The sequence below is a fragment of the Pseudorca crassidens genome, chromosome 14, assembly GCF_039906515.1.
Source record: "Pseudorca crassidens isolate mPseCra1 chromosome 14, mPseCra1.hap1, whole genome shotgun sequence".
NCBI lineage: Eukaryota > Metazoa > Chordata > Mammalia > Artiodactyla > Delphinidae > Pseudorca > Pseudorca crassidens.
The window spans coordinates 10,579,081-10,604,056 of NC_090309.1; the positions used below are offsets into that span (position 1 = coordinate 10,579,081).

The window sequence follows — 24,976 nt, forward strand, 5'->3', positions numbered from 1 at the left end:
TTTCTCTTGCAATGTAACCAAGTGCCACAAACTGAGGGGCTTAAACGAACATCCATTTAGCTCTGAGTCTATGCTCTGAGTCTCAAACCGCTGAAATAAAGGCACTGTGTTCTCTTCTGGAGGCTCTGGGAAGAATTCCCTTCCAGGCTCATTCAAATCGATGACAGATTCAGTTTGATAGCAGATTCAGTTCCTTGTAGTTCCCCTCGTCTTCAAGGCAGTAGCATTACCCACTAGGCACACTGAGTCCTTCCCCGAGTTTCATCTCTCACCACCCCTTCTGCCTTCCTCTTCTGCTTTTTTTTTAAATTTTTATTTATTTATTTATGGCTGTGTTGCGTCTTTGTTGCGTCTTTGTTTCTGTGCGAGGGCTTTCTCTAGTTGCGGCGAGCAGGGGCCTCTCACTGTCGCGGCCTCTCTTGTTGTGGAGCACAGGCTCCAGATACGCAGGCTCAGTAGTTGTGGCTCACGGGCCTAGTTGCTCCGCGGCATGTGGGATCTTCCCAGACCAGGGCACGAACCCGTGTCCCCGGCATTGGCAGACAGATTCGCAACCACTGCGCCACCAGGGAAAGCCTTCCTCTTCTGCTTTTAAGGGCTCATGTGATTTCACTGGGTCAATTTAGATCATCCAGGATAATCACTCTTTTGAGGTCAACTGATTAGTAACCTGAATTACAGCTGTAAAGTCTCTATAGAGGAATAAAGTAGCAGCTTCACAATCCCGGGGGTTGGGATGTGGAATTTTTTTTGGGGGGGGGCAGGGGAGATAATTCTGCCTGCCACAGTGCTGGACCTTGGCATCCAACAGAACAAAGCACAGGGTTCTAATGAACCCAGAGGGACACCATGCCTCCTGTTCGGTGACCAGGGCCAGTCCCTGCCCTGCCTGGCCTCTTCGTCCTCTGGGAGGTGTCAGTGAAGCTCGTTGGTACAGGAGCTGAGGACCACCTGCCCTCCAGGCCAAAGCCCATCTAAGAATTGGCTTGCAAGTATTTATTATCATTATTTTAAATTCATGACCAACATTAATAAAAATCAGGAACACCCTCATGAAAATCTAGATTTCTGCTTTCTTTCAAAAATTCAGCAGCTCTGTAACCCCAAGTTCCTGTCCAGGCTGGGACTGGGGGAAGGGAGGAGGGTTTGCAAGCCCCTCCCCGGAGGCATCTGCCCCAGGTGTCTTCTCTCTGGGTCCACACCCAGCTCTCCAGGGGGTTCTACTAGGACTGGGAGGAAACCATCATTTACTGGGCACCTGCCAGTGGCAGCCACTAAATGTATTAACTCATTTAATTCTCGAAACAACCCTGGGAGGAAGGTCTTGTTCCTATTCTATTGATACAGAAACCCGGGCTCAGTGACACGCCCGGGGCACACGGCTGGGACCCTTTGCCAGCTTGGCCTCTAACCCCCTTCGCCTCGGGCACCCCGGATCCGCGCCCCGCCCCCGACCCCGGCTGGACCAAGTCTCCGCCCCCGGCTCCAGCAAGAACCCGGAGGCCGGGCGGGAAGGGCCCAGAGCCCGAGACCCGCCGCGCCCGCCCCCAGTCCTCCGTCCGCGGGGCCCCACCGCGGTCACGTGAAGGGCCGAGCGGAGCGCGCCGAGCCCGGCCTGCTGCCGCCCGAGGGCAGAGTCCGCTGCCCGCGGCCCCGACTTTCCCCCATTCCCGCTCCGCGCGCCGCCGCCGCGATGCCCGGGGCCCACCGAGCCGCTGGGCTGCATCGCCCACACCCGTCCTCCCCCGAGGAGCCGCCGGCCCAGGAGGTAAGGGCGCCCCGAGGGCTGGTGGCCGCGCGCCGACGGCAGAGTACCCCGGCTCCGCGCCCACCGTCCCCGGGACTCCTGGGTGGAGAGCGACCCCGGGCCCAGCCAGCGCCGGCTGGGGGAACGAGGGCCCCGGGGCGGGGATGCGGGTGCGGAGCCCCTCCGCCCCCGGGCTTCCTCAGTTCTCTGGGTCCTCCCGGTCCTCTGGGCGCTCCGCGTGCGGGAAGCGCACCGCCGCTGGAGCGCAGAGGCGCCCTGCCCCAGGCCGCAACCCCGCACATTAGGGTCGTTACGGGAGCTGTCAAGCCTGCACCCAGAGGCCCGCCCGGAGCCGCCTCCCCCGGACGGGGGCCAAGCCGGAATCGGGGCCCGGGCTGCGTGTTGGGGGTCCTGTCCCCGTTTGGCGCGCCCCCGGGTCTGGGTGGCCCGTGCCCGCCGCACGGCGCTCCATGGCGGCAGGAAAACAAGCGAGGGTCTTGCTGCAGGGAAACGCCCGGGAAGAAGGCTGCAGGATGTGGCGCTGGGAGTGCTGATGCAGCGCTGGCCCTTCCGATCCCTGCGGGCCAAGCAGATGCGCTGCACAAGTCGCTCAGCTCTGCCTTCCCTCCGACAGCCTGAGCTTTGGAAGGCTTGGGGCTTTCAAGAGGCCTTCTTGGGTTGTTTCCTTTCGCTGGATAAGAACTCAGAGAGTGGAGAGGGAGGCAAGGCTCCAATGGAAAGAGCCTCGGCTCTGCTTCAGGAAATTTTAGCTGTGAATTGCAAGACGCTGAAAGCCTCTGGTTTCCCCCTCTGTAAAGTGGCGATGGTAAATCACTCCCATCTCGGAGGAGTCTCGAAGACCGTGTCCCTCAGGCCCAGGACACGGTGCCTGGCACACGTAGGCTTTTCACATGTGCTGCATTTCCTGTGGTTGTGCCAGTGGGTGGGAGCTGAAGGGTGTTTTAGCTGTCTTCCTCTTCTTGAGTGGCCCCTTCAGCTCTGGGCTGCTGTGCCAGTATGGCCCCTGCAGCCTGCTCAGGACGGTCCACAGGGCAGGTGGGGTGTAATATCCCTGCCCCGGTCATTGCTGCCTGGCCTGCTGGCATCCCCAAGGGACTTGGCCACTTCCAACAGGTGGGTTCTACCATGTCCCTTCCCTCAAGGGAACGAGCAGGGCAGAGCAGTTCAAGGAGAGGAGGGAAAGGATTCTTGGTCCCCAGCTCTGACCCAACCCAGGTCTTGCTCCCCTCATTCTGCAAAAGGGTGGAACTGACAGTGATCACCCATCTTCTATGGCAAGAAAATCTTTTTTAGCTTGAGACTGTCCATGTCTCTCTGTGTGTGTACTTAATGCTTCTTTCTCAAAATAAGAGAAGAATGTAAAAAACTAATAATTTGAGACCTCAAGAAATGCGAGGTCTGAAAACAGCCCAGAGTCCTGGCTGAGTCCTGTGTGAGGCGTTGGCTTAATGCATGCCTGCAAGGGCCAGCTATTTATGTCTCAGTATCTTTCAAAGACCTCCCCCAGGGGAGCAGGCGTAACAGGTGAAGAGCCTGGTACCAACAGGTACTTCTCAGCAGAACAGGGATAATTGGGTCATTAAACTGAAGCTCTGACCTTGGACCCTGGGTAGCCAGTATGACCGGGTTAACCTTTTTAAAAGTTAGTTTGGGGTCACTTCATAAGAAACTGCCTAGTCACCTGAAATGCATTTCCACCCTCTCCTTTAAAGCAGTTTTTTAAGAACCCTTTTCTGCCTGGAGTTTCTTTTGGCTGCTACTCAGATGGCCACCCATTCTGGTACTTTGACCAACACTTTCAGCTTTGAAAAAGAAATAATCCAATGCTAGTGATTCTTAGCCTTACTGTTGGTCAGCATTACCTGCTTTTAGAAATGTAGCTGCCCTGAGATTCTGATTTAATTGGTCTGGGTGTGGACCAGGCAACAGCAATTTTAAAGCTACCAAGGATTGAAAGTGCAGCCACGGCTGAGAGCCGGTGTCCTGTGCTGTTTCTTTGTGACTGTATGTGATCACCTCTTGATACTTCCTGTGCTTCTTTGTGAATGTTCCTGTGCTTCTTTTTGAATGTTCTTATTTTTAAACCTGTTCATCCAACTCTTAGATCACCCTGTTTTGGGGCTCTTGGGACTGTGTGATGCACATGGCCAAGATGTGTGAGTGCAGCTGTTGCAGACCATCTAGCCCCAGATGACCATAGAGACCAGCTAAGTCGGCCTGGACCAGAATGACTTCCCGGCTGACCCACAGAATTGGGGAAAATAATAAGCATTTGCTCAGGAGACTGAGTATCAGGGTGCATTGCAAAAACTTACTGCAAGACAAGCCAACATGGCCAGATGTTACGATCTTTTGAAGAGAAACCAGAAGTTCACATTTTTGTGTCTGCTCCAGTTTTTAAAAAATTTGACTCAGTAGCCAGCATCCAGAAAGCACTCTCTGGGCCAAAGAAAACACATGTTCAGGCTGCCCTTGGCCGGGAGGTTGTCGCTTTCTGCACAGAGGGACATGAGGTGCTTATACCCACACCGAGCGGCGCCCTATTTTCTCACCTTTCCTGCCTCAGCTGCCGTGCCCAGCTTACCCTCATCCACTTCTTTGTGTGGAATGCTCACCATATACTTCACAAGCTTCCCTTGGCCGTCTTCCCATATGGAAATGGAAGCTGCTGGTATGGGCAGCCCTCGTGGAGAGAGTGAAATTTGAGATGGGTCCCCGTGAATGGAAATGGAAAGGATGTTCCTGGTTTTAGGCGAGCAAGGGATCAGGTGTGGGAGTGGGATAGTCAGTCCACCAATCTGGGCCAGAGAAGGGGGTTCCTGCAGGGAAAGTGAGGGATCCAAGATAGAGGGGAGATTGTGAGGCCCCTAAGTGCTAAGCCAGGGGGTTGATTCCGTGGGCACCCCAGGCAAAGAGAAGTCTCCTGAAGCTTTTGAATGGGGGTGCATGGGAAAGCAATGACCTACTGTATTCTGGACATCAGAGTGCCCATAACCTATGGGAGGAAAGAGGGAGACAGAGACAGACAGACAGACAGACAGACAGAAGGTATAGTGCTTGTAATGACACAGGGAAAAACTGAGACAGGGAAGAATTTTTTTACTTGAAATTTATGGTAACTTCTCTTTACCTTATGTTAATTTTCTTCTATATCTAAGCAAGTCATATTGGCTTTTGCAAAGCACTTCTATCAACAACTTCAGTTTTGTCAAGGTTCCTGTTGCCTGATTTAAAGATATCTGGCGCTTACAGCTGTTTATTCCTACACTTCATTGCTGTCCGCCAGAGCTTCTGGAATCCATTTTTCCCTCCCTCTTAAATCCCTCTCACCCAGAGGGATTTAAGTTATTCACCTTCCTCAGACTGAAGGCATACAAAGTGGGGAGGGGGGGAGGAGAAAACACAAACATCTTAAATACGTTTTTAAGTCTTGGGGAGCGGAAAGGAAATGTCACGGCCCTGAGAAAAGGAGAGAAAGAAAATCAGGAGAAGTCAATTATTGTCAGGGTGCCAAGAAAATACAAAACCTATGGGAAGCAGTAGTAAAATGACCATATTTAGACCAGTGATGTTTCAATCTTGACTGCACTTTGGAAGCACCCGGGAACTTTAAAAATTCAATCCTGGGTCCCACCTCCCAGAGATTCTGATGCAACTGGTCTGGGCAACAGGATCTTTACAAGCAAAACGTCTGAAGGTGATTGTATTCTGCCTCAGAGGTGAGATCTACTGTCCAGGGGCTCAGCAGGGCCTCCCCTAGGGTGGGGCTGCTGTTTTGATGTACGAAGCCACTTATCAGCTGCATCTGGGGAAATGCCTGATATCTGGTCTTTGCCATTTTCATGGTAGACATGGGCAGTGGTTCTCATGTAAACTTGAAAAGTATGTGCAGTTTTGGAACGGCATGTCTCACATAAGCCACATTCTTGGGGTGGATGAAAAAAATTCATTTTATGGGAAGATACAAATGGCCTTAATACAAGTGAGAATGCTCATTTACCATAAGTTTGCCTGTTGAGAGTACTTCTTCCCAAGCAAAGATGGGTAGGAGACTTAGAAGTTGTACACAAATGGGATGGAGGGAGGGAAGACAAGAAGAACCAGAAGGTAGAGCAGATGAGATCTTAAAAGGAGACAGTCAGAAACATAATAGCAGTTAAGAATGGGAACACTTTGAAACGTTACTGTAAAGGTAAATTAGCTATTATGAAAGTGTCAGCGTATTTAAACATGACAGGCATAAGTTCAGCTGGCAAGGGGGCAATTGGATGGGGTGCCGTGGTGCTTGTAGATCCAATGCCGGGAGTCTGGGCGGGGTCTGAGGGAGGTAACCCCCAGGGCCCGGCTGGCTGAGGAATTGCTGGTGAGCGTGTTTTTCCTGTTCGTGTTTGTGGACAAACTGTTTTGCTGGGTCTGTTATACCCATCTTTGGGGGTAGATATTAGTACCATCATATTTTTTTCGCTTGTTCTTTTTGTTTTCTGGCCGCACTGTGCGGCTTATGGGATCTTAGTTCCCCGACCAGTGATTGAACCCGTGTGCCCTCGGCAGTGAAAGCAGGAGTCCTAACCACTGGACCGGCAGGGAATTCCCTCATCATCTTTTAAAATTGGGAACAGTAGTGCCTTTGAGACATTTTGCTTTAAATATTCCTTTTAAAAAACTTTGATATCAGAATTCTTTGCTGTCCCAGTATGAGCTTTTTGAGGCTTAATGAAACTTTCTTAAAATTAACATGTGTTCATTTAAAAAAAAAATCACCTCTTGCTGATGCTAGGCATTTTATACCTAAAATAGATTTCTAAGCATATCCTGGGGAACTCTGGTGTTCCTCAGTGTTCAAGATGTTCCATGGAAAAATAATTGATATTAGATTTTCTACTATATTTCTAATACATTTTTGCAAATATGTAAAAGAAAAGGTGTGATAAGTGTTTAACACATTTACATGATGCTTCTTCGGTTTTAATAAACTGCCCTTAAGAATTGCCCTGAGAATGAACATGAATCAGAGGGTGATGGGTTCTTACAGCAGTTAATTCACCTGTGGGGTTATTGTTCCACATCAGTTTTTAATCCAAACCGTAATCTTTTTTGGAGGGCGATTTTTAAAGCTTTATTAAGCTATAATTGATACGTACTAAACCACACATTTAAAGTCTATAGTTTGATGAGCCTTGGTGTATAAATACACTTGTGATATTAACACAACATTGGAGGTGATGAATGTATCCATCACACCCAAAAGTTTCTTCATGCCTCATCTCTCTGTCCCAAGTGCCCCATCCCCAGGCAACGGATCTGGTTTCTGGAACTATAGATTGGTTTGCATTTTCTAGAATTTTATATAGATAGACTCATATAGTAGGTACTCTTTTTGAGGGGGAGGGGTTGGCCTCTTTCACTCAGCACAATTATTTTGAGATTCATCCGTTTTGTTATGTTTATCAGTAATTCATTCCTTTTAATTCCTGAGTAATATTCCCTGGTACAGATATATCACATTTTGTTTATCCATTCACCTGTTTGTAGAGCATTATGGTCGTTTCCAGTATTTGGCTATTAAGCTGCTGTGAACATTTGTATACCAGTGCAACTTTGGAATGGCATGTCTAGCATAAGCCACATTCTTGGGCTGGATGTACAAGTCTTTATGTGGACGTATGCTTTCTTTCTCTTTGGTAAATACTTAGGAGTGGAATGGCCAAGAAAGCACCAAACTGTTTTCCAAAGTAAATGCACTGTTTTCCATCCCTACCAACAAGAGTTTTGGTTGCTCCACAACCTTGTCAACACTTGGTGTGGTCAGTATTTACTTTTAGCCATTCCAGTGGATATGTAGTAGTATCTCATTGTGGCTTAAATTTGCTTTTTCCTAATGACTAAAGATGTTGAGCACCTTTTCATGTGCTTATTTACTATCCTTATATCTTCTTTGGTGAAATGTCTATTAAAAAGACATAATAATGAATGTTTGTGTTTTTAATGCAATAGAACTTAGTTTTTAAAGTGTTGCAATATGAAATAAATTTAGGAAACACCGTTCTACTATGTGTACAAATATCTACTATGTGTGTTTGATATGGAAATTAAATATAAAATTTGGAATCTTTTGACCTCTCCGAATACTTCATGCATTTTCAAAATTAACTTTCTTGACCAGTGAGAGATTTCCATACCAGTCCAGGCAGGAAGATGTCCTCTATTTTGAGGAGGTAACTCCGGTAACCAGTTGGATAGTCAGGTTGTGTTTACTTCTGAAGTACATAAGGAGGTCTAAATAGCTAGTCTGTTTGTATGTATTCTTTATCTAATTTATATAGAATCAGAAGTGTGAGCCATCACCAGCGGGGCTCAGCTGTACGGGTCATGGACAAATTAAGCTAAATCTCAGGATACCCCTTTGGTTGATTGGATGTTATCAACCATTTAAAATCATATTAATGTTGGCGAAAAGTAGGAAAACATGTATATTCATGTGCTTTTTTTTTTTTTTTTTTTTTCCCGGTACGGGGGCCTCTCACTGTTGCGGCCTCTCCCGTTGCGGAGCACAGGCTCCGGACGCGCAGGCTCAGCGGCCATGGCTCACGGGCCCAGCCGCTCCACGGCATGTGGGATCCTCCCGCACCGGGGCACGAACCCGTGTCCCCTGCATCGGCAGGCGGACTCTCAACCACTGCGCCACCAGGGAAGCCATCATGTGCTATTTTGAGGCATATAAAATGCTTAACTTTGGGGTAGACAATTTGGTCGTACCTATCAAAATAGAAAATGACATACCTTCCACCCACAAGTTATACTCTATCCTACAGAAACACTCCTATGGTACAAAAGTACGTGTGTGTAATAAATATATATTAAAATATTCAATATAATTGTGTTCAAAATATATTGGAAAAGGGAAACTACCTAAAGGAAGAGGCATTTGTTAAAAAGGATGAGTTAGATCTATAAGTATTGTCATGAAAAAAAAGTCCAGAATATATTGAGTGAAAAAATAAGCTTTGTGTCATATGAAAACAATTTTATTCTTTTAAAATTACGTGTATGTATAGAATGAGGTCATACCTTGAGAAGGAGTTAAGTTCAAAAATTGTCAAGAAAGGCAATAATTTACTTGTCAAAATTAAATTTGAAAATCCCTCTAACCAACTATCAAGTAGCCTAAATATAATTTTATGTTTATATATGTGTGTGTGTGTATATATATATTCGTGTACATAACCCTATATATGTATGTATAAATACACCATTTAAGTACATGTATATATCCTGTTCAGTGCTTTCTTGTTCTCGTTTCCTCCTCTGAGAACCTACATTTAAATTCAGGAAAGGTAAGCATGCCGGTGCCTCAGCCCCACTGCAGGACTCTCATTGCTCAGGAAAACATCTGGAGGTGAACATACAGTACCATTAATGCTGGTTCCGTCTGGCGAGAGTGGGGACCAGGGGAGAGGTGAAGAGGAGTTTCCTTTTATACTCAATAAATACTTATCAACGAAAAAGTAAAGTATCCTTTCCGACTCTGACTGTTGTTCTCCCCTTACTTTCTCCCAATGAGGACCTTCTCCTGGCAGCTGCCTATGTTTCTGACGCTCAGTACAACAGAAACGTTCCATTTGAAACATCCCCTCAGGCTGTCAGGTAATTAAAGTGTTAAACTATCCCCTAGAATCACCTCTCCTTTAGCGCTTCATATGCTTGAAGTTGAACCCAAACTGAAGGCATTGTTTCCACAAATATTTTGAGAAGTATATAGGGTATGGCACACAGAGTTGGGTAAATCCTATCCTTTTTTTTTTTTTTAGTTCTAATGGCATGGTACCTCACAGGTAGGGAAGCATTCAACAGATATACTAAGAACAGATAAATGAGTAAATAACACCCAGGACAGGAGATAAAGCATCCAAATTAAAAACATGTCATCATGTTTCCCTCCTAGATATATTTGTCCACTTAGAGGTGCCTAAATGAAAAGAAGACTTGTCCTTTTCCTTTCTGTTGCCTTTTGACGCGACTTACGTGTTTGTTCTTTTCATGGGAATTCAGCTTTTTCTCCCTAACCCCCTAGGGGTTGAACTAAAACCAAAGATATGGCTCAAGATAAGAAAAAAAAAAATTCTTATCATCAGGACTGAGTGTCAGTGCCTGAAAGGCAGCAGTGAATACCTCACGCCTGGATGCTGGGGGACTGTCTTCCTGATGGGAAGAGACCCGTGTGACCACGAGATCTCTCCGAGTCCACCATGCCCTGATAGGCTGATGCCACGTAATAACAGGTCACTCTAATGAGGGTTTGTTCTGCATCAGTCCTCTAAAAGTACATCCTAGGGTCACCACCTCCCCACGGGGAGCGTGCTAATCCTAGCTTGAGACTGTTAAGAGAATGTGCTTTGAGATATGATAATATCCCTGATTTTTTCCGTTAGCATTTTATAGTGTGCGCTCAATTGAATGCTACCCCTCACTCTCTAGAATTGAAAGGAAAGGTGGCCCGAGAGGGGACTTTGTGTTTTACCTCCCACTACACTTCTTCTGATGGGATTTGGGGGTGCTGTTTAACTCCTGCTTGTTGTTTATAACCTTCTTTATTCTTCTCTGCTCCAGACTTTACCATTTCTATAACCACTGGACAATGCGGGCGGCCACCTACTTCTTCATTTGGGGGGACCTCGCTCTTGCCCTCTTTGAGGAACCGGCCCTGTTCCCCCTGCCTTTCTTGGTAAGCATTCAGCACAGAATGGCTAACCAGACTTTGTGAGAGATGAGTTGGGTCCCATGCCTCTTCCTTTTTTTTCCCCCTCAAATTTCAATAAGTATGGATTTGGTTTTATTTTTCTTGCTGGGGAGGGGGGGTTGGAAGAATTCTGCCTACTTTTCTTGCTGGGAGGGGTTGGAAGAATTCTGCCTACTCGCCGAGCTGATGCTTTCATCAGTAGGCATTGGCAAGGGAGTGGCAGTTTTTGGTCTTCTGTGCCTACTGGGACAAACTGGACAGACAAGTGATGTTTTAAAAGCGTATTTATCTAACGCCGGGTAGACAGTGTCATAATATAGTGTAATATATGACTTGTACTTGCCACATTTCCAGCTTTTTTCATAGTCATAAATCATTATTTATAGGTGCTTTTAAGTAATACATGAAATTACCCAGCTACTCCAGATGAGTCTAAGTAATAAATTGATGACCTGCTCACATTAATTCTTGACTCGACCCAGCTCTTGCCTCTCAGAGTAGTCGTGTCAGAGACTGTATGACTTGCAGAGCCTAAAATATTACTGTCTGGTCCTTTGACAGATAGAGTTCCTTGACCTCTTGCCTTGAAGAACAGCCTTTTATTATCTCCCATGATTCTGCAGGTGACTGGGCTCAACCGGGCAGATTTTCATGTTGGCTAGGGCGGTAGATGTCTGGCTGGCAGCTGGGAGCTCACCTGGCTGGAGCTGTGCTCCCCTCCACACGGCCACTCCGCATGGCCTGGGCTTCTCCCAGTGGGTGGGTGGGGTCCAAGAAAGAGCATCCCAGGGAGCAAGCACCGTCCACCTCCTCACACACCACACTTGCTGATGTCCCAAAGCCAGAGCCCATCACATGCCCGAGCCCTGAGTCAACAGGGGAGGACACCGCGCAAGGGGGTGAAAACCAGAAGCGTGGTTCATTGGGGGCTCAGGGTTGGTGGTCTTCCACACATCCGTCTGATGAAGATGTCCCGATTAATGAAGTCTCTGGGTAGAAGACGTTTAGCGCAGTGACTTTTGAAACAAACACCAAGTCTGCAGAAGCAGAACTGTGCCTTCACAAACCTGGACAGGGTCGGTCCCCCTACCCCCCTGCCCTCCCCATGGCGCTGGCCGGGGTGAGCGGTCCACAGGGTCTCTTCTCAGCCCATTGCCTCCCTCTGAGTCCTCACCTTTCTGTTTGTTATTGGTCACATGCAGCGTGGGCTTGGCTGCCTGAGTTCCAGAGTGTTCCTTCAGCCAGTATTTGTACTTCAAGCCTCTAAAATCCAATGTATTATGGTGGGGGGGGGGTGCTTTGGCCAGATTCAGCATTACCAAGAAAACCTTATCTTGAGCAAGGGTGTCCTGGGATTGCCCCAGGCCCTTTTGCAAGCCTGGCCTTGACAGGGAGTCTTTATAGCCCCTGAAAGGTGAATAGGCTGAGAGCTAGAAAGTTTGAAGGGGCTGCAGCCCATATCGGAGCCCAGGCCTCATGAGGGCTGGGTTGGGGATGGGGGAATTGTGCCACCTGCTGCTTTCAGGGCCCAGCCCCAGCCCCTTCCTCCTGTCCCTTAGGAAGTTCATTCCCTCCATCCTCAGCCCAGACCTTTCCATCTTCCTCACCTGAGCCAAACCGTCCCTTTCCCCATCTTGTCCTACTTTGCCATGCTCCTCTCCCCATGAATGGAGGAGAGTGCCCTTGTTCGGGAGGATGTACCGTCTCCTGGCAATCGCAGGCAAAGCATGGGCCGCACACACAGCCTGCAAATCTAGCTGCCTGCGGGGAGTTTGGAATTGATGCCCTGAAGCCCACGGAGGAGACGGTCAGGACTTTGCAGTGGGCCCAGGGGCCTCCGTTCTCTCCTCTAACCAACCAGATACAGGCAGTGGTACAGCAGTGGCAGCGATGTCTAAGGAACGACCTGGCGTTTCGAAACACATCTTTGGAGCGTTATTATTAGAGAAACTGAACTTCTAGGTGTCTATTCTGAGTATGAATGTGGGGAATTTGAGAGCATAGTGGATGCCCCTGCTTCTGCCATCCCTGACCGCCCCCCCTCATTTTCTGAGGAAATGCCTTCCGGGGGTCCTCTGCCTGCTGATTCAGACCCCACCCCAAGGAAGCCCTGGCAGCTGGGTCATGGGAGTTGTGGTTCAAGGGCAGGTTTCCTCTCAAGAAAAAGGAAGCATTCCAACCAGCAAGGAATTTTGCTGCAACTTGCAGTAAAATTAAGGGACGTTGCTAATTCTCACAGGGTGGTGTCAGGGGGGTCGGAGGTCAGAGTGGTAAGAGAGAATTAAGCCATGCCTCTGAGCGGCAGGGCGCTGGCTCCCTCTCTCTCTTCTGTCACAGGCTACCTCGATAGCAGAAGTACTCTGTCTGACTGCATTCTCTGGGAGACTTGTACACTTTGCGAAAGTCACTCCTCAGATGGTTTTCTGGAAGGATACGAAAAACATCTGCATCGTGGTAACCATAGTGGTGAGTGTTCATGAGTGCCTTTGAGAGTTTGTGGTCAGAGGTAGAAACTATGAAGAGAAAACTATGAAGAGAAACTCAGTAGGTTTGGGGTGGTTCAAGAAATAATGACGGGGCTTCCCTGGAGGTGCAGTGGTTAAGAATCTGCCTGCCAATGCAGGGGACACGGGTTCGAGCCCTGGTCTGGGAAGATCCCACATGCTGCGGAGCAACTAAGCCCGCGAGCCACAACTACTGAGCCTGCGTGCCACAACTACTGAAGCCCGCATGCCTAGAGCCCATGCTCTGCAACAAGAGAAGCCACCGCAGTGAGAAGCCCATGCACCGCAACGAAGAGTAGCCCCCACTTGCCGCATCTAGAGAAAGCTTGCGCACAGCAACAAAGACCCAATGCAGCCAAAAATAAATAAATTTTTTTAAAAAAGAAATAATGCCAATGTTTGTACAGCAAACACCATCAGCACAACTGCCAGCAGATCACAATGACTGAAGCACAAATTAGGCAAAATATGACAGTGTGACTATTTAACATATCAAGAGCACTTCCAAATTAAAGAAAAAAGAGACAGAAACTGCAATAAAAAATGTGCTCAAAATCGGTGAAAACATCTCATAAAAGAAGAAATAAATAATTGCATATATGAAAAAATGTTTTTTTTTTTTGCGGTACGCGGGCCTCTCACTGTTGTGGCCTCTCCCGTTGCGGAGCACAGGCTCCAGACGCGCAGGCTCAGCGGCCATGGCTCACGGGCCCAGCCGCCCCGCGGCATGTGGGATCTTCCTGGACCGGGGCACGAACCCGTGTCCCCTGCATCGGCAGGCGGACTCTCAACCACTGCGCCACCAGGGAAGCCCATGAAAAAATGTTTAACTTTAAGAACTACATATGAAAGCAGCAATAAAATACCATGTGTTTGCCTATAAAACAATGTTACCGAGATTGACAACAGAACCCGGCACACTCTACTCGAGGGAGGAATAAGCGGTCTTTCTGGAAGGCTGGTTGGCAGTTCTTTTCGAAAAGCCTTAGGTGTGCGTGTGCTTGCTCCCAGATTTCCAATCCTGGGACTTGGTCTTTAGGAAAAAAAGGATGTGTTCAAAGATTTAGCCACAAGATTGGTCATGGCTGAGTTGTTCATAGTATTGGAAAATTGGAAACAGCTGGATTTCCTGACAATAGGAAATAAATAAAACCTGGTACATCCACAGCTGTTAAAATGGCCTTAAATGCACCTGCGTGTCTCTTCTCCAGGAGACGTGCTTATGGTCCATTAAGCCACAAGAGCAGGTTACAGTACAGTTGGAGCACATCTTTGTTAAAAGAGGAAGGAGTGTTAGAGATCCATAGAAAAATCTAGAAGGACATATGCTAAGACGTTATGCCAAGTGAGGCAGGGGTAATGTGCTCTGAAATGCTGCTGCGATGAGAGAGGGTCCTGGGCAGTGATTAGCTGAGGGTACTTTATAATTAGCATCTCAGCACAGCAGGCAGCCTGCCCGAACCACAGTTCTTCCCAGTTAACCCCCCTCAGAGTCCTCGTCTCTGCTCTTTCTACTTGATGTTCTTTCCCTGGAGGGCCATCCATTCTCAGAGCTTCCACGAACAGTTGGTGGGTAGGGGTCCCCAGGCTGTAGCTGATACTGGTTTCCCCTCTGAGTTTCTTCACTCTGTGGCCACCTACTTGCTGTTTCCCCATCAGTGTTTCAACTAAAACTCAAAGGGACCAAACCCACCCTTTTCATCCCACAACTCCCGTAGCTGTTTTTCATTGGTCTGTGGTGCTTTATCTCCCATCACTCACTCCAAGTCCTTGTCAAGATTCCCTCCGTTCTCTCTCATCCCTGTCTTCCCCAAACCCCCTCAGGATGCCTCTTGCACCGTTTCCCCCTCTCCCCACTGGGACCATTGCCGTGGTCTGATGTGGCCGCACGTTCTCTCTCTGCTGCACGCCATTCTGTTCTCACGGTGTGGTCCAGAGCCCTGTCTCCCCTTTCAGGAACTGCCATACTCACCTCAACCTCAGATCCCTGATACATGCATTTGAGATGCCACTGCTGGGTTAATTCTCAGAAGCACACCTCAGATCACGACCCTCCCTTGCTCAAAAAAACTCTGTGAGCCCCACAGACTGTTGAGCCCTCCGACCCACCCATCCTGCAAACGTGCCTCACGTGGTCCCCTCCACTCCAGCCGCCGGAGCTGCCTGCTGCCCCGCATGCTCTTCCTCCGTGTGCAGTGTCTCTTGGGCCTAGAATGTCCACTGTGTTTTCTTGCCCTTTCTCTTTTTTTTTTTTCCGACTTCCCTTCACACGTCTGCTGAATGCCGAGAATACACAGAGTATCTGTCTGGTCTTATTTTTTAGAAATATCTTCACTTTCTATTATTAAAAAACCAGTGCAAGAACACTCAATCTGGGATGAGACCTGTGACCCCGGCTTGGGTTCAGTCCAGAAAACAGTGTTACCTGACACAGGAAGGTGGAGGATGAGATGGGTGGGAAAACTGTAAAAAAAAAAAAAAAGTGCGGGGAGAGGTTATTTTTGGAAGAAAGAGAAATCCAAACAATAAAGAGTATATAAAATAGAAAAAGGCACCCCTGCTCTTCGTCCGGGAGAGTGGGTACCTCTTTTGTGGCCCTTTTTGCTACATGGCCTCCTCCTAGGACAGGGTCGGAGGTCCTTCCGCACCTCCTAAGACGCCCAGCGTGCAGCCTAGAAGATGATGGGCTCACACGCGCTTTTCAAGCCCAAGTCCTAAGGCCGGTCAGCGTGCTCCCTGCTTCAGATCGTTCAGCGGCTTCCCATATCCCATCAGAAAAAAGCCCAAGTCCTCGTCGTGGCTGAAGCTCTGTGTCCCTCCCCACCCCCATGTCTCCTTCCTCCCTGTGCTGCTCGGTTGCCCCTCCCCCTACATCCTCAGCCCCTTGCCTCACCTAGGTTTTCCCCAGAGCAGGTCCCGCCACCTGCCAGAGAGCATACTTAACATCAATGCTGCTCTTTCCTGCTGGAGGACGCACCCCTCGAGGGCAGGCACCCTCTAGCTAGCTCTTCGCTCTCTCTCTGGAGCTAGAACAATACCCTGCACGTAAGAGGCGCTCCGTAAAGGTGTATGGAGTGAACTGCGTGAGGAGACACGGTTGCCCCGTCCAGATCTGTCCTGCATCTGTTACCAGGATGGGTCTCACTCCTTTGCCGCCATCACCCTTATTTGAAAGACTTTCTGGATTCCCCAGGCCCTGGGAATAAGACTTAGCTTTTTAGCCTGGCCCTCAAAGCCACCTGCCTTCGGTCTGGGGTCTGGTCACTTCCTGCTCTCCTCTGCCCCCACCCCCAGGACCCTCTGCTTCCCGAGAGTCCCTTTACTGTCTGCCTGCCATGGCTCTTGACTTCTCTGAGTTTTATCCTTTTAAAGTTTTTTCTTTGCTTTAAGATTATGTCAGGGACTGCCTTCTCCGGGAAGCCCCCTCAGATACCATAACCCTTGGTGATCTGTCCATCCATGCTGGCCTGGGACAGTCACCCTGGTTCCCTCCAGTGGGTATGCAGTGCAGCAGCCAACACCAGCATCTTTCTGTGTCTCTGTCCTTATTCTCCCCTGTGCTGGCTCTCTCTCGATCCTCTATGCCTTGACACCAAAGGGACTGAGCTAATACTTTTGATGACGGTAGATTATTCTTTTTTAACTTATATTTTTCTAAACTGCACTGGGTCCTTCTTCTTTTGCCTGTCCTCAGGATCACAAACTGACCTTAATAAGGAATGATAAAAATTTTCTGTAGTCTAGATATTTCTACCCCATTGCTAGGCTAGAAAACCTATCTCATATGCAGAATTGAAGAGAAGTTAAAATCAAGTACAGTATACTGTGGGTGCATGTAGGTAACCATGTGTGGGTAACTGCTGGGGCTCTGACGCCAGACTACCTGGGTTCCAGTCTCAGGTCTGCCCCCGCTATTGGCTGTGTGTCCGGGGCCACGTGATCTCCCTCACTGTGCTTCAAGCATTTCCATCCAGGAATGGTGCCCACTTTAGGGGTGTGGTGAGATAAACGGAATAATCTATGGAAAGCTTATTAGAGGACGTGGCACATAGTAAAGTCTCAAACGACAGCTGCTACTAACGGTCTATTATGAAACCAGATTATGCTGTTCATGAAACGTGCCTTTTTCCATGACGTATCGTGACCGTCCTTCTGGGTCAGTGAACATGCATCCACATGGTCACTTCCTCTGTCCTCTGGCAGCACCAACACCTCTGTCCCGTGTCTCTCACAGCTGACCTTGATTGATCTGATTATCTATGGGTCCCTGGAGGCTGTTAACATCCACGGAGTTCGATGGTCAAGGGCCTTGAGGCCAGTCTTCCTAATTAATTTCCCTGAAAGTCGTCAGGTAAGGATATGATTTAGGATACCAAAGGGCGTGGTTTTTTAAACTTATTTTTTACTGAAGTGTAGTTGAATTACAATGGTGTGTTAATTACTGCTGTACAGCAAAGCGACTCAGTTATACACACACACACACATATATATATATATATATATACATTCTTTTTCATATTATTTTCCGTTGTGGTTTATCCCAGGATACTGAATATAGTTCCTTGTGCTATACAGTAGGACCTTGTGGTTTATCCATTCTCGATATACCAGTTTGCATCTGCTAAGGGGGGGTGTGGTTTTTGTTTTTGCAGAAAATTAGCTGATTGCCTGTAAACGAAATGAAATGTTGTCTTCACAGATCCGAAGGGCTTTTCGAAGCATCCGGAACACTCTGCCTGATATCCTCTACGTCTTCCTCTTGTTCATCTTCAGCATGTTGATATTCTCCCTCATGGCCTTGAAGCTTTTCGGGGATAGGTGAGCAGGCTGCTCTGGAAGTTTCTGCCTGAGAATTCTCCCACGACTGAGTTCAGCCCGTTCGTGGCAGCATCGGTCACTAGATGCTATCTTCCTCGTTCAGGCACTCCAGGAGGGTTCTCGAAAGGGGAAAAGTGTGTCGGAAACTGCAGCTTCATTTATGTCTGTGGGTTCTTTTCACTCTGTGTTGCTGGTTCCTTTTTAGGGGTCTCAAAACAGTGGAAGGATCACCCTACTTCACCAACATCCTGGACATAGCATTTGAGCTCTACGTGCTGGTCACTACCGCAAACAGCCCCGATGTCATGTATGTGAGCCCCCAATTCATGTTCACGGGCATCTGTTACCGTAACAGAATTCACTTTCTTAAAAGCAGCTGTAAGAAAAAAAAAAACTGTTTTTCTGTTTATTCATATTCATTGTAAAATGTTTGTGTACTATTTTTTTTTCTATTTTTTTTTTTGGCCACACTGTGCAGCATGCAGGATCTTAGTTCCCTGCGGTTCCCTGACCAGGGATTGAACCCATGCCCCCTGCAGTGGAAGCACGGAGTCTTAACCACTGGACCGCCAGGGAAGTCCCTTGTAAAGTTTTTTTTTTTTTTGTGGTACGCGGGCCTCTCACTGTTGTGGCCTCTCCCGTTGTAGAGCACAGGCTCTGGACATGCAGGCTCAGTGGCCATGGCTCACGGGCCCAGCCGCTCCGCGGCATGTGGGATCCTCCCGGACCGGGGCACAAACCCACGTCCCCTGCATCGGCAGGCGGACTCCCAACCACTGTGCCACCAGGGAAGCCCCCCCCTTGTAAAGTTTTTGAAGAGTGCAAAGTGTTGGCACTAACGATAGCCTACCCACTCTATTGAAAACTAAATTTAGATGAATGTTTTAAAAAATGAAAGCAACAGGAGACATCTCTGGAGATACAACTTAAATATTTGAGCCCACTTTCTATTTTGGAATCTTCTTTGAGTCTTGAGTTGAAACGCCTAAGCCATTTTTGTAAAGGAATCATGGCTTGTTCTGCTAAGCATTGAGGTGGTTTTCTGGCTAAATGAAACAGGAAAGAAAATTCTCCACGCATGTGGACATTATTTAGGAGAAAAACATTACGTTTTTGTTCCCCCCAATGTCCTGTATATTATGGATTTGCCTTGTTCATGGAGGTAAGATTATTTACCAGTGCTACCCTGAGCAGGTAGCTCTTGGGGTTCTAGAGTGTAGATAGAATGCTAACTGCAAACGTCAACCCCATCTCCTCCCATACTGCACTGCGGGAGAGGGGCGGGCTTTCTGTTGTCTAGTTGTGTGTAGGATCATCACGTCAACTTGTTCTGGGTTCCTGCTCATTCTTGGGCCTGGCTCTGGCAAAAAGTGAGCAAGGTGAAGTTCCTGGCCCTCCTCGTGTTTTCTTGGATCTTCCCCTCAAACATTAGGCTGCCCCCCTCAACATCCCCTCCTGCACAAAATCGAGTTTCCATTAAAGGTGGAATGAGCACGCATCCCGATTTATGCCGTTTGTCCCGGCACCATTATTAACGGTACGCCTTTCATTCTCATTGTCCCAATGTGGACAGAAAATGATCTGCTCCCCAGCAAGGCAGTCTGGTGTCCCTGAAGAGCCTTGAGTATAACTCCAAGTGATAGTTCAGATTCTTTTTGTAATTCTGGGCAAGTGGCTCTCCTTCTGGGCTTTGATTTTCTCATTGTGAAGGAAGGGATGGGGGGATCTCCAAGGTCCTGCCTGCTTTGAAATTTGGCACCCCTCTAAGGCAATAAGAATTTCAGAAGGCAGTCTGGAGCGAGCTCTTTAGCACTGACGATGGTTATGGCTTTGAGGCCCCATAGCACAGTTTGGGGGAGAGTTAGAGTGAGAGAATGTTTTCCTGTGCCTCGAGCATGTGAATTGTCCATGTGGGATGTCACCTACGGTCAGCCTTCTATGCACTGTGGACCCAGGGCACGGGAAACCATGAAAGATAATTATTTCCTTCTAGGATGCCTGCCTATGAGTTCAATTGGTGGTATTCTCTGTACTTTATAACCTACATCATCATCAACACCTACATCTTCATGTCCGTCTTTCTGGCCGTTGTCTACAACAATTATAGGAAGCACTTAAAGGTAACATGCATGATCTGGGGGTCAGGGTGCCTGGCTGGGTGCAGTAGCAGGGAGGCTGGCAAATGCATTTGCTAAATATTTGAATGTGTCCATTACCTTTGGCTTTGGTGAATCTGAAGGCTCGTTTGGTGCCTTGCTGTCCTCTGCTGGGCCAGGCAGTTCTTTGCCAGTCTGCAATGGGTCTGACGGTGTGTCCCAGCCTCACGTGCAGGAGGAGGTCCTAGCTTTGCTCCTCCCTTTTATTTTTATTTTTAAAGTTTTTACTGGAGTATAGTTCATTTACAACTTTGTGTTACTTTCTGCTGTACAGCAAAGTGAATCAGTTATACATATACATATATCCACTCTTTTTTAGATTCTTTTCCCATATAGGTCATTATAGAGTATTGAGTAGAGTTCCCTGTGCTACACAGTAGGTCCTTATTAGTTATCTATTTTATATATAATGTGTGTATATGTCAATCCCAATCTCCCAATTTATCCCTTCCCCCCTTCCCCCCAGTAACCATAAGATTATTTCCTACATCTGTAACTTTATTTCTGTTTTATAAATAAGTTCATTTGTACCATTTTTTAACATTCCACATATAAGTGATATCATACAATATTTGTCCTGCTCTTTCTGACTTACTTCACTCAGTAGGACAATCTCTATGTCCATCCATGGTGCTGCAAATGGCATTATTTAGTTCTTTTTTATGACCGCGTAACATTCCATTGTATATATGGACCACATCTTCTTTATCCATTCTTCGTCACTCTTAATGCATCTAATAGTTCATGTCTCCTGGAAATGTTTTGTGTATCATTGGGGTTGGGGATATTCTCCAAGCTCCTTTCCTCACCTCTAACAGAAGCAAAAATACCTTAAAGCCAATAGTTTCTGCCCTGGTGCCTTCTTCTTTGATTAATGTCTGGAGAATTCCTGGAGGTGTTGCATGGGCAGAGGCTTCTGAGGGCTTGGGGCACAGCGTGTTTTATTTCTGGAATCTGCCAGGATACCTGGGTCATCTCACCTGCGGGCCCCACTGTCACCCACCTGAGCACGCCTCTCATTGGCTGTTTTCTAGGATTGTAAAACTAATTGCACAGAGATACATTTCATCCAAGGCTCATTTTCTTTAAGGGAAGACATAGCCTTTTGAGTTAGATCCTTTTGGTTCTGTTATGAATTTTTCTTTGCTTAGGGATGTTCCCACCAGGGGGCAAGTAGAAAGTCGGGGAGAACTTAAATGTTCGCAGCTAAGGAGAAGTGGGTGGTGGGCTGCGTCTGAGATTCGGCCAACCTCCCTTTGAAGGTGTCTGGCCTGTCCAGGCTCTGAGAAGTCTGTGCATTGTGGGTACCTCAGCTGCTCCCGACCCCAAGGCCAGGCCTCCCAGTAACCCTCCTCCTCTGACTCCCTCCTTCTGAGCAGGAAGAGGCATTCCCAGAGGGTCTGGTGCGCTGGACAGAACTGTGGCTCCCCCTCCCCCAAGAAGTGTTTCTTTTAGTTAACGCTTCTCGAAAATTAATCTTCTGCCACGTGGATCAGTCAGCAAGCGTATCTTAAATGTGTTTTTTGTGCCCAACACCAAAGTTCTGAGGAGTCAAAGGCGATGAAGACACAGCTGTACCATTAAGAATGTAAGGTCTGTAAATAACGAATGCTGGAGGGTGTGGAGAAAAGGGAGCCCGCCTACACTGCTGGTGGGAATGGAAACTGGTGCAGCCACTATGGAAAACAGTATGAAGGTTCCATAAAAAACTAAAAATAGAGTTACCATACGACCCGGCAATCCCTCTCCTGGGCATATACCCAGAGAAAACTCTAATTCAGGACACATGTACCCCATGATCATAGCAGCACTATTCACAATAGCCAAGACATGGAAGCAACCTAAATGCCCATCAACAGATGAATGGGTAAAGACGATGTGGTACATATGTACAATGGAATACCACTCAGCCATAAAAGAGAATGAAATAATGCCATTTTAGCAATGTGGATGGACCTAGAGATGATCATACTAAGTGAAGTAAGCCAGACAGAGAAAGACAAATATCACATGATATCACTTATATGTGGAATGTAAAATGTGATACAGGGCTTCCCTGGTGGCGCAGTGGTTGAGTGTCCACCTGCCAATGCAGGGGACACGGGCTCGTGCCCCGGTCCGGGAAGATCCCACATGCCGCGGGGCGGCTGGGCCAGTGAGCCATGGCCGCTGAGCCTGCGCGTCCGGAGCCTGTGCTCCGCAACGGGAGAGGCCACAACAGTGAGAGGCCCGCGTACCGCAAAAAAAAAAAAAAAAAAAAGTGATACAAACGAACTTACTTACAAAACAGAAACAGACTCTCAGACATAGAAAACAAACTTATGATTACTGAAGGGGAAAGGGGGACAGGGATCAATTAGGAGTTTGATATTAGCAGATACAAACTACTATATATAAAATAGATAAACGACAAGGTCCTACTGTATGGCACAGAGGACTTTATTAAATATCTTGTAATAAACTATGATGGAAAAGAATATATATATATATATATATATGTAAAACTGAATCACTTTGCTGTACACCTGAAACTAGCACAACATTGTAAGTCAACTCTACTTCAATTTAAAAAAAGAATTTAAGGTCTAGCCATGTAATCAGCTTAAAGGGAGCAGTAGGGGTGGGCATCGACGTGGCCGATTGTAACATGAGGGGGGTTCTCCTTGTCTGGAAGATTCCCTGTGCACAGTCAAGCCGGATGGCAGCTCCTGGCAAACCCTCACTGACCCTCCTGCCCTGGACCTCTTCCTTCTGACCACTTCTAGCCTGGTTTCACTTCCCTGCATTTCTTCCCCCTCTGCCCCTCTTTCTTGATTGACTTAATGGTAGATCTGTCTTCTCCCTCTCTTGCATCTCCCTCTCTCTCAGCAGCAAACCTGATTTCCTTCTTTTCTGGAATCTCCCTTCCTCCTGGGCAGCGTGGAGTTTGGACCTGTCTGCCTCCTGGTGCTCTGTTTCTCACCACACGGGTTATCCTTCCTGGGTTCCCTCATTTGCACTTGGTAAGCTGAGTTCTGTTTCTGCAGGTGGGGGTTAGCTACCCATCCCTGGAGCCGGGGAGGGATTTGGTACCTTGTGAATTAGCAGAACCATGGTGACTTCTCTTTGCAGTTTCCTCCTGTAGCGTGAATTCCTGAGTCACTCTTACAAGATAGGCTGTTGTAAACCCAGGAGCGGGGGCTTTGAGGACTTTTTGTCAAGCATGGTGAGGCCTTTACCCTTGGGTATCTCCTGCTCATCCAGAAAAATGCACATGGTCCCCAGGACACACTCAGATGAACTCTTCCATTGCCTTGAAATGTTTAAGGTGGAAAATCAAGACTTTCTTGAGTCTTCCTCTTAAAAAAACACACTTCTGTTTTTTCAAGAATGAGATTCGCACACTGGCATACCTGAAGCGTCACAAAATGATAGAGGCTTTCAACATTCTGAAAGTCAAGGTGGGCACAGAGTTTGTGGTGAAGGAGGCCCAGTGGAGGCAGCTGGCCAAGATCGTGGCGCCAGACATCAGCAGTTCCCACCTGGAGCTCCTTCTGAGGATCTCCGACGAGGGACAGAAGGGTTATGTGGGTAAGAAGCCTTGGCCGCTGAAATTCCTCTTCCCCGTGCATCAGAAAGTGGGGTGGGGGGGGCTCCTAAAAGTAATGGGATGTTTGTTCATTTTCTTAAGTTTGCAACTGAGAATGTACATTGGCATTCCCCGCTGGCAGTGTCATAGTGGAACTAGGTTCCTGACGCTGTGTTCCGACAGGGGTGTCGTGGTGTGTGTTGTCAGCACGTGAGGAGCCTTCCAGAAGCCCTTCACCTTGTAACACGGTCATTCCCCTCCCAGGATTCTGCTTTAGGGAGCTCATCTAAAATATGGAAAAGGGCTGTATAAATAAACGTCTAAATTGCGTTTAGCATTTGAGAAGTTGAAAGTCACCTAAATATTCATGTATTAGCGGTTGATAGTTATTATCAATAATGTTTCATATTGGTAGCATGCTTGCCACGCATGAGACACTGTCATGATTGTTGTGTGTATGTGATCTTCCCCAGACTCACTGAGCTGTAGGTCTTGTTATCCTCATCTGTCAATATGGAAACTGAGACTCAAAGAGATTTGGTCGGTTGCCCAGAGCCACACAGCTGCAGTGCGGTACAGGCCATCTGACTCCAAGGCCCCTGCTTTTTATCATTACTCTAAGCTGCCCCAAATTCTGAGGGTCACTTAACGGGAAATTTTGGTGACATTAAAAATGACTGTGAAGATGAGGTAACAGTGGGGAAAGACGTGAGATGACTAAAATACACCCCAAACTGTAGGGCACACACATTTCTCTAGTTTCAAGAAAAGTCTAGATGGAAACACACCCAAATGGAGTGGGAGGTCTGAAAGAATGTAAATTTACGTGAGACGAAGACTCTCAAACTAGTCCAGCAGAGCCGTGGGCTTTTTAGGACTCGGTGCCTGTGTGAGAAGAAGGAAATGACAGTGATTGTCTGGAACTTACATGAGTGTCCAGGGAAAAGAGAACTGTGTGGCAAGACACTGTTAAGTGGGTGATGCCAGCATCTTATAATGAGGGTTTTGGATCCAAGATGGACGTCAACAGGGTTTGACAGGTGCCTTCCATTGAGCTCTGGGCACGTCCCTTCAGCCACCCAGGATCCAGGCTTCAATGGCTCAGGATCCAGGCTTCTCAGACCCTGAAGAGATGGCTTTGGTGCCCCCGTTAGGGATTGGCGGTGATGCACTGTGAAATCCTCATGTCAGGGTTAGGGTTCTGCTAACGGTGGGGGAAAGGCGGCTGGGCAACCCTTGAGCACCATGCTTCCCAAGCTCTTTGGGAAGTGCAGTGAAGCTTTTAAATTGCTAGCCTGTCATGCAGCTGTACACTTGGGTAAAATACAACAAAAATGAATAACTACAAAAATAAAATAAAAAAAACATGTAAAACGCAAGTCTCAATTTTTCATTATTAGAGTCAACAGACATGAAATGATCCTG

General features: G+C 47.6%; 1 protein-coding gene across 4 annotated transcripts in view; it reads left to right on the forward strand.

The window, feature by feature from the left end:
- The first annotated feature begins 1,522 nt into the window (after window positions 1-1,522).
- LOC137205934 (two pore channel protein 2-like) overlaps window positions 1,523-24,976 on the forward strand; it is a 38,475-nt gene continuing 15,021 nt past the window's right edge. Inside the window, exons 1-9 of one of the 4 annotated variants that reach the window (XM_067704357.1) lie at window positions 1,523-1,768; window positions 9,330-9,412; window positions 10,376-10,490; window positions 12,843-12,971; window positions 17,244-17,360; window positions 17,709-17,827; window positions 18,033-18,134; window positions 19,821-19,947; window positions 23,352-23,553. In XM_067704357.1, coding sequence (XP_067560458.1) covers window positions 1,694-1,768; window positions 9,330-9,412; window positions 10,376-10,490; window positions 12,843-12,971; window positions 17,244-17,360; window positions 17,709-17,827; window positions 18,033-18,134; window positions 19,821-19,947; window positions 23,352-23,553 — 1,069 coding nt within the window. In that variant the 5' untranslated portion in view covers window positions 1,523-1,693. The remainder of the gene's footprint in view (window positions 1,769-9,329; window positions 9,413-10,375; window positions 10,491-12,842; window positions 12,972-17,243; window positions 17,361-17,708; window positions 17,828-18,032; window positions 18,135-19,820; window positions 19,948-23,351; window positions 23,554-24,976) is intronic. The other 3 variants (XM_067704359.1, XM_067704356.1, XM_067704358.1) reach the window with 3 other exon arrangements.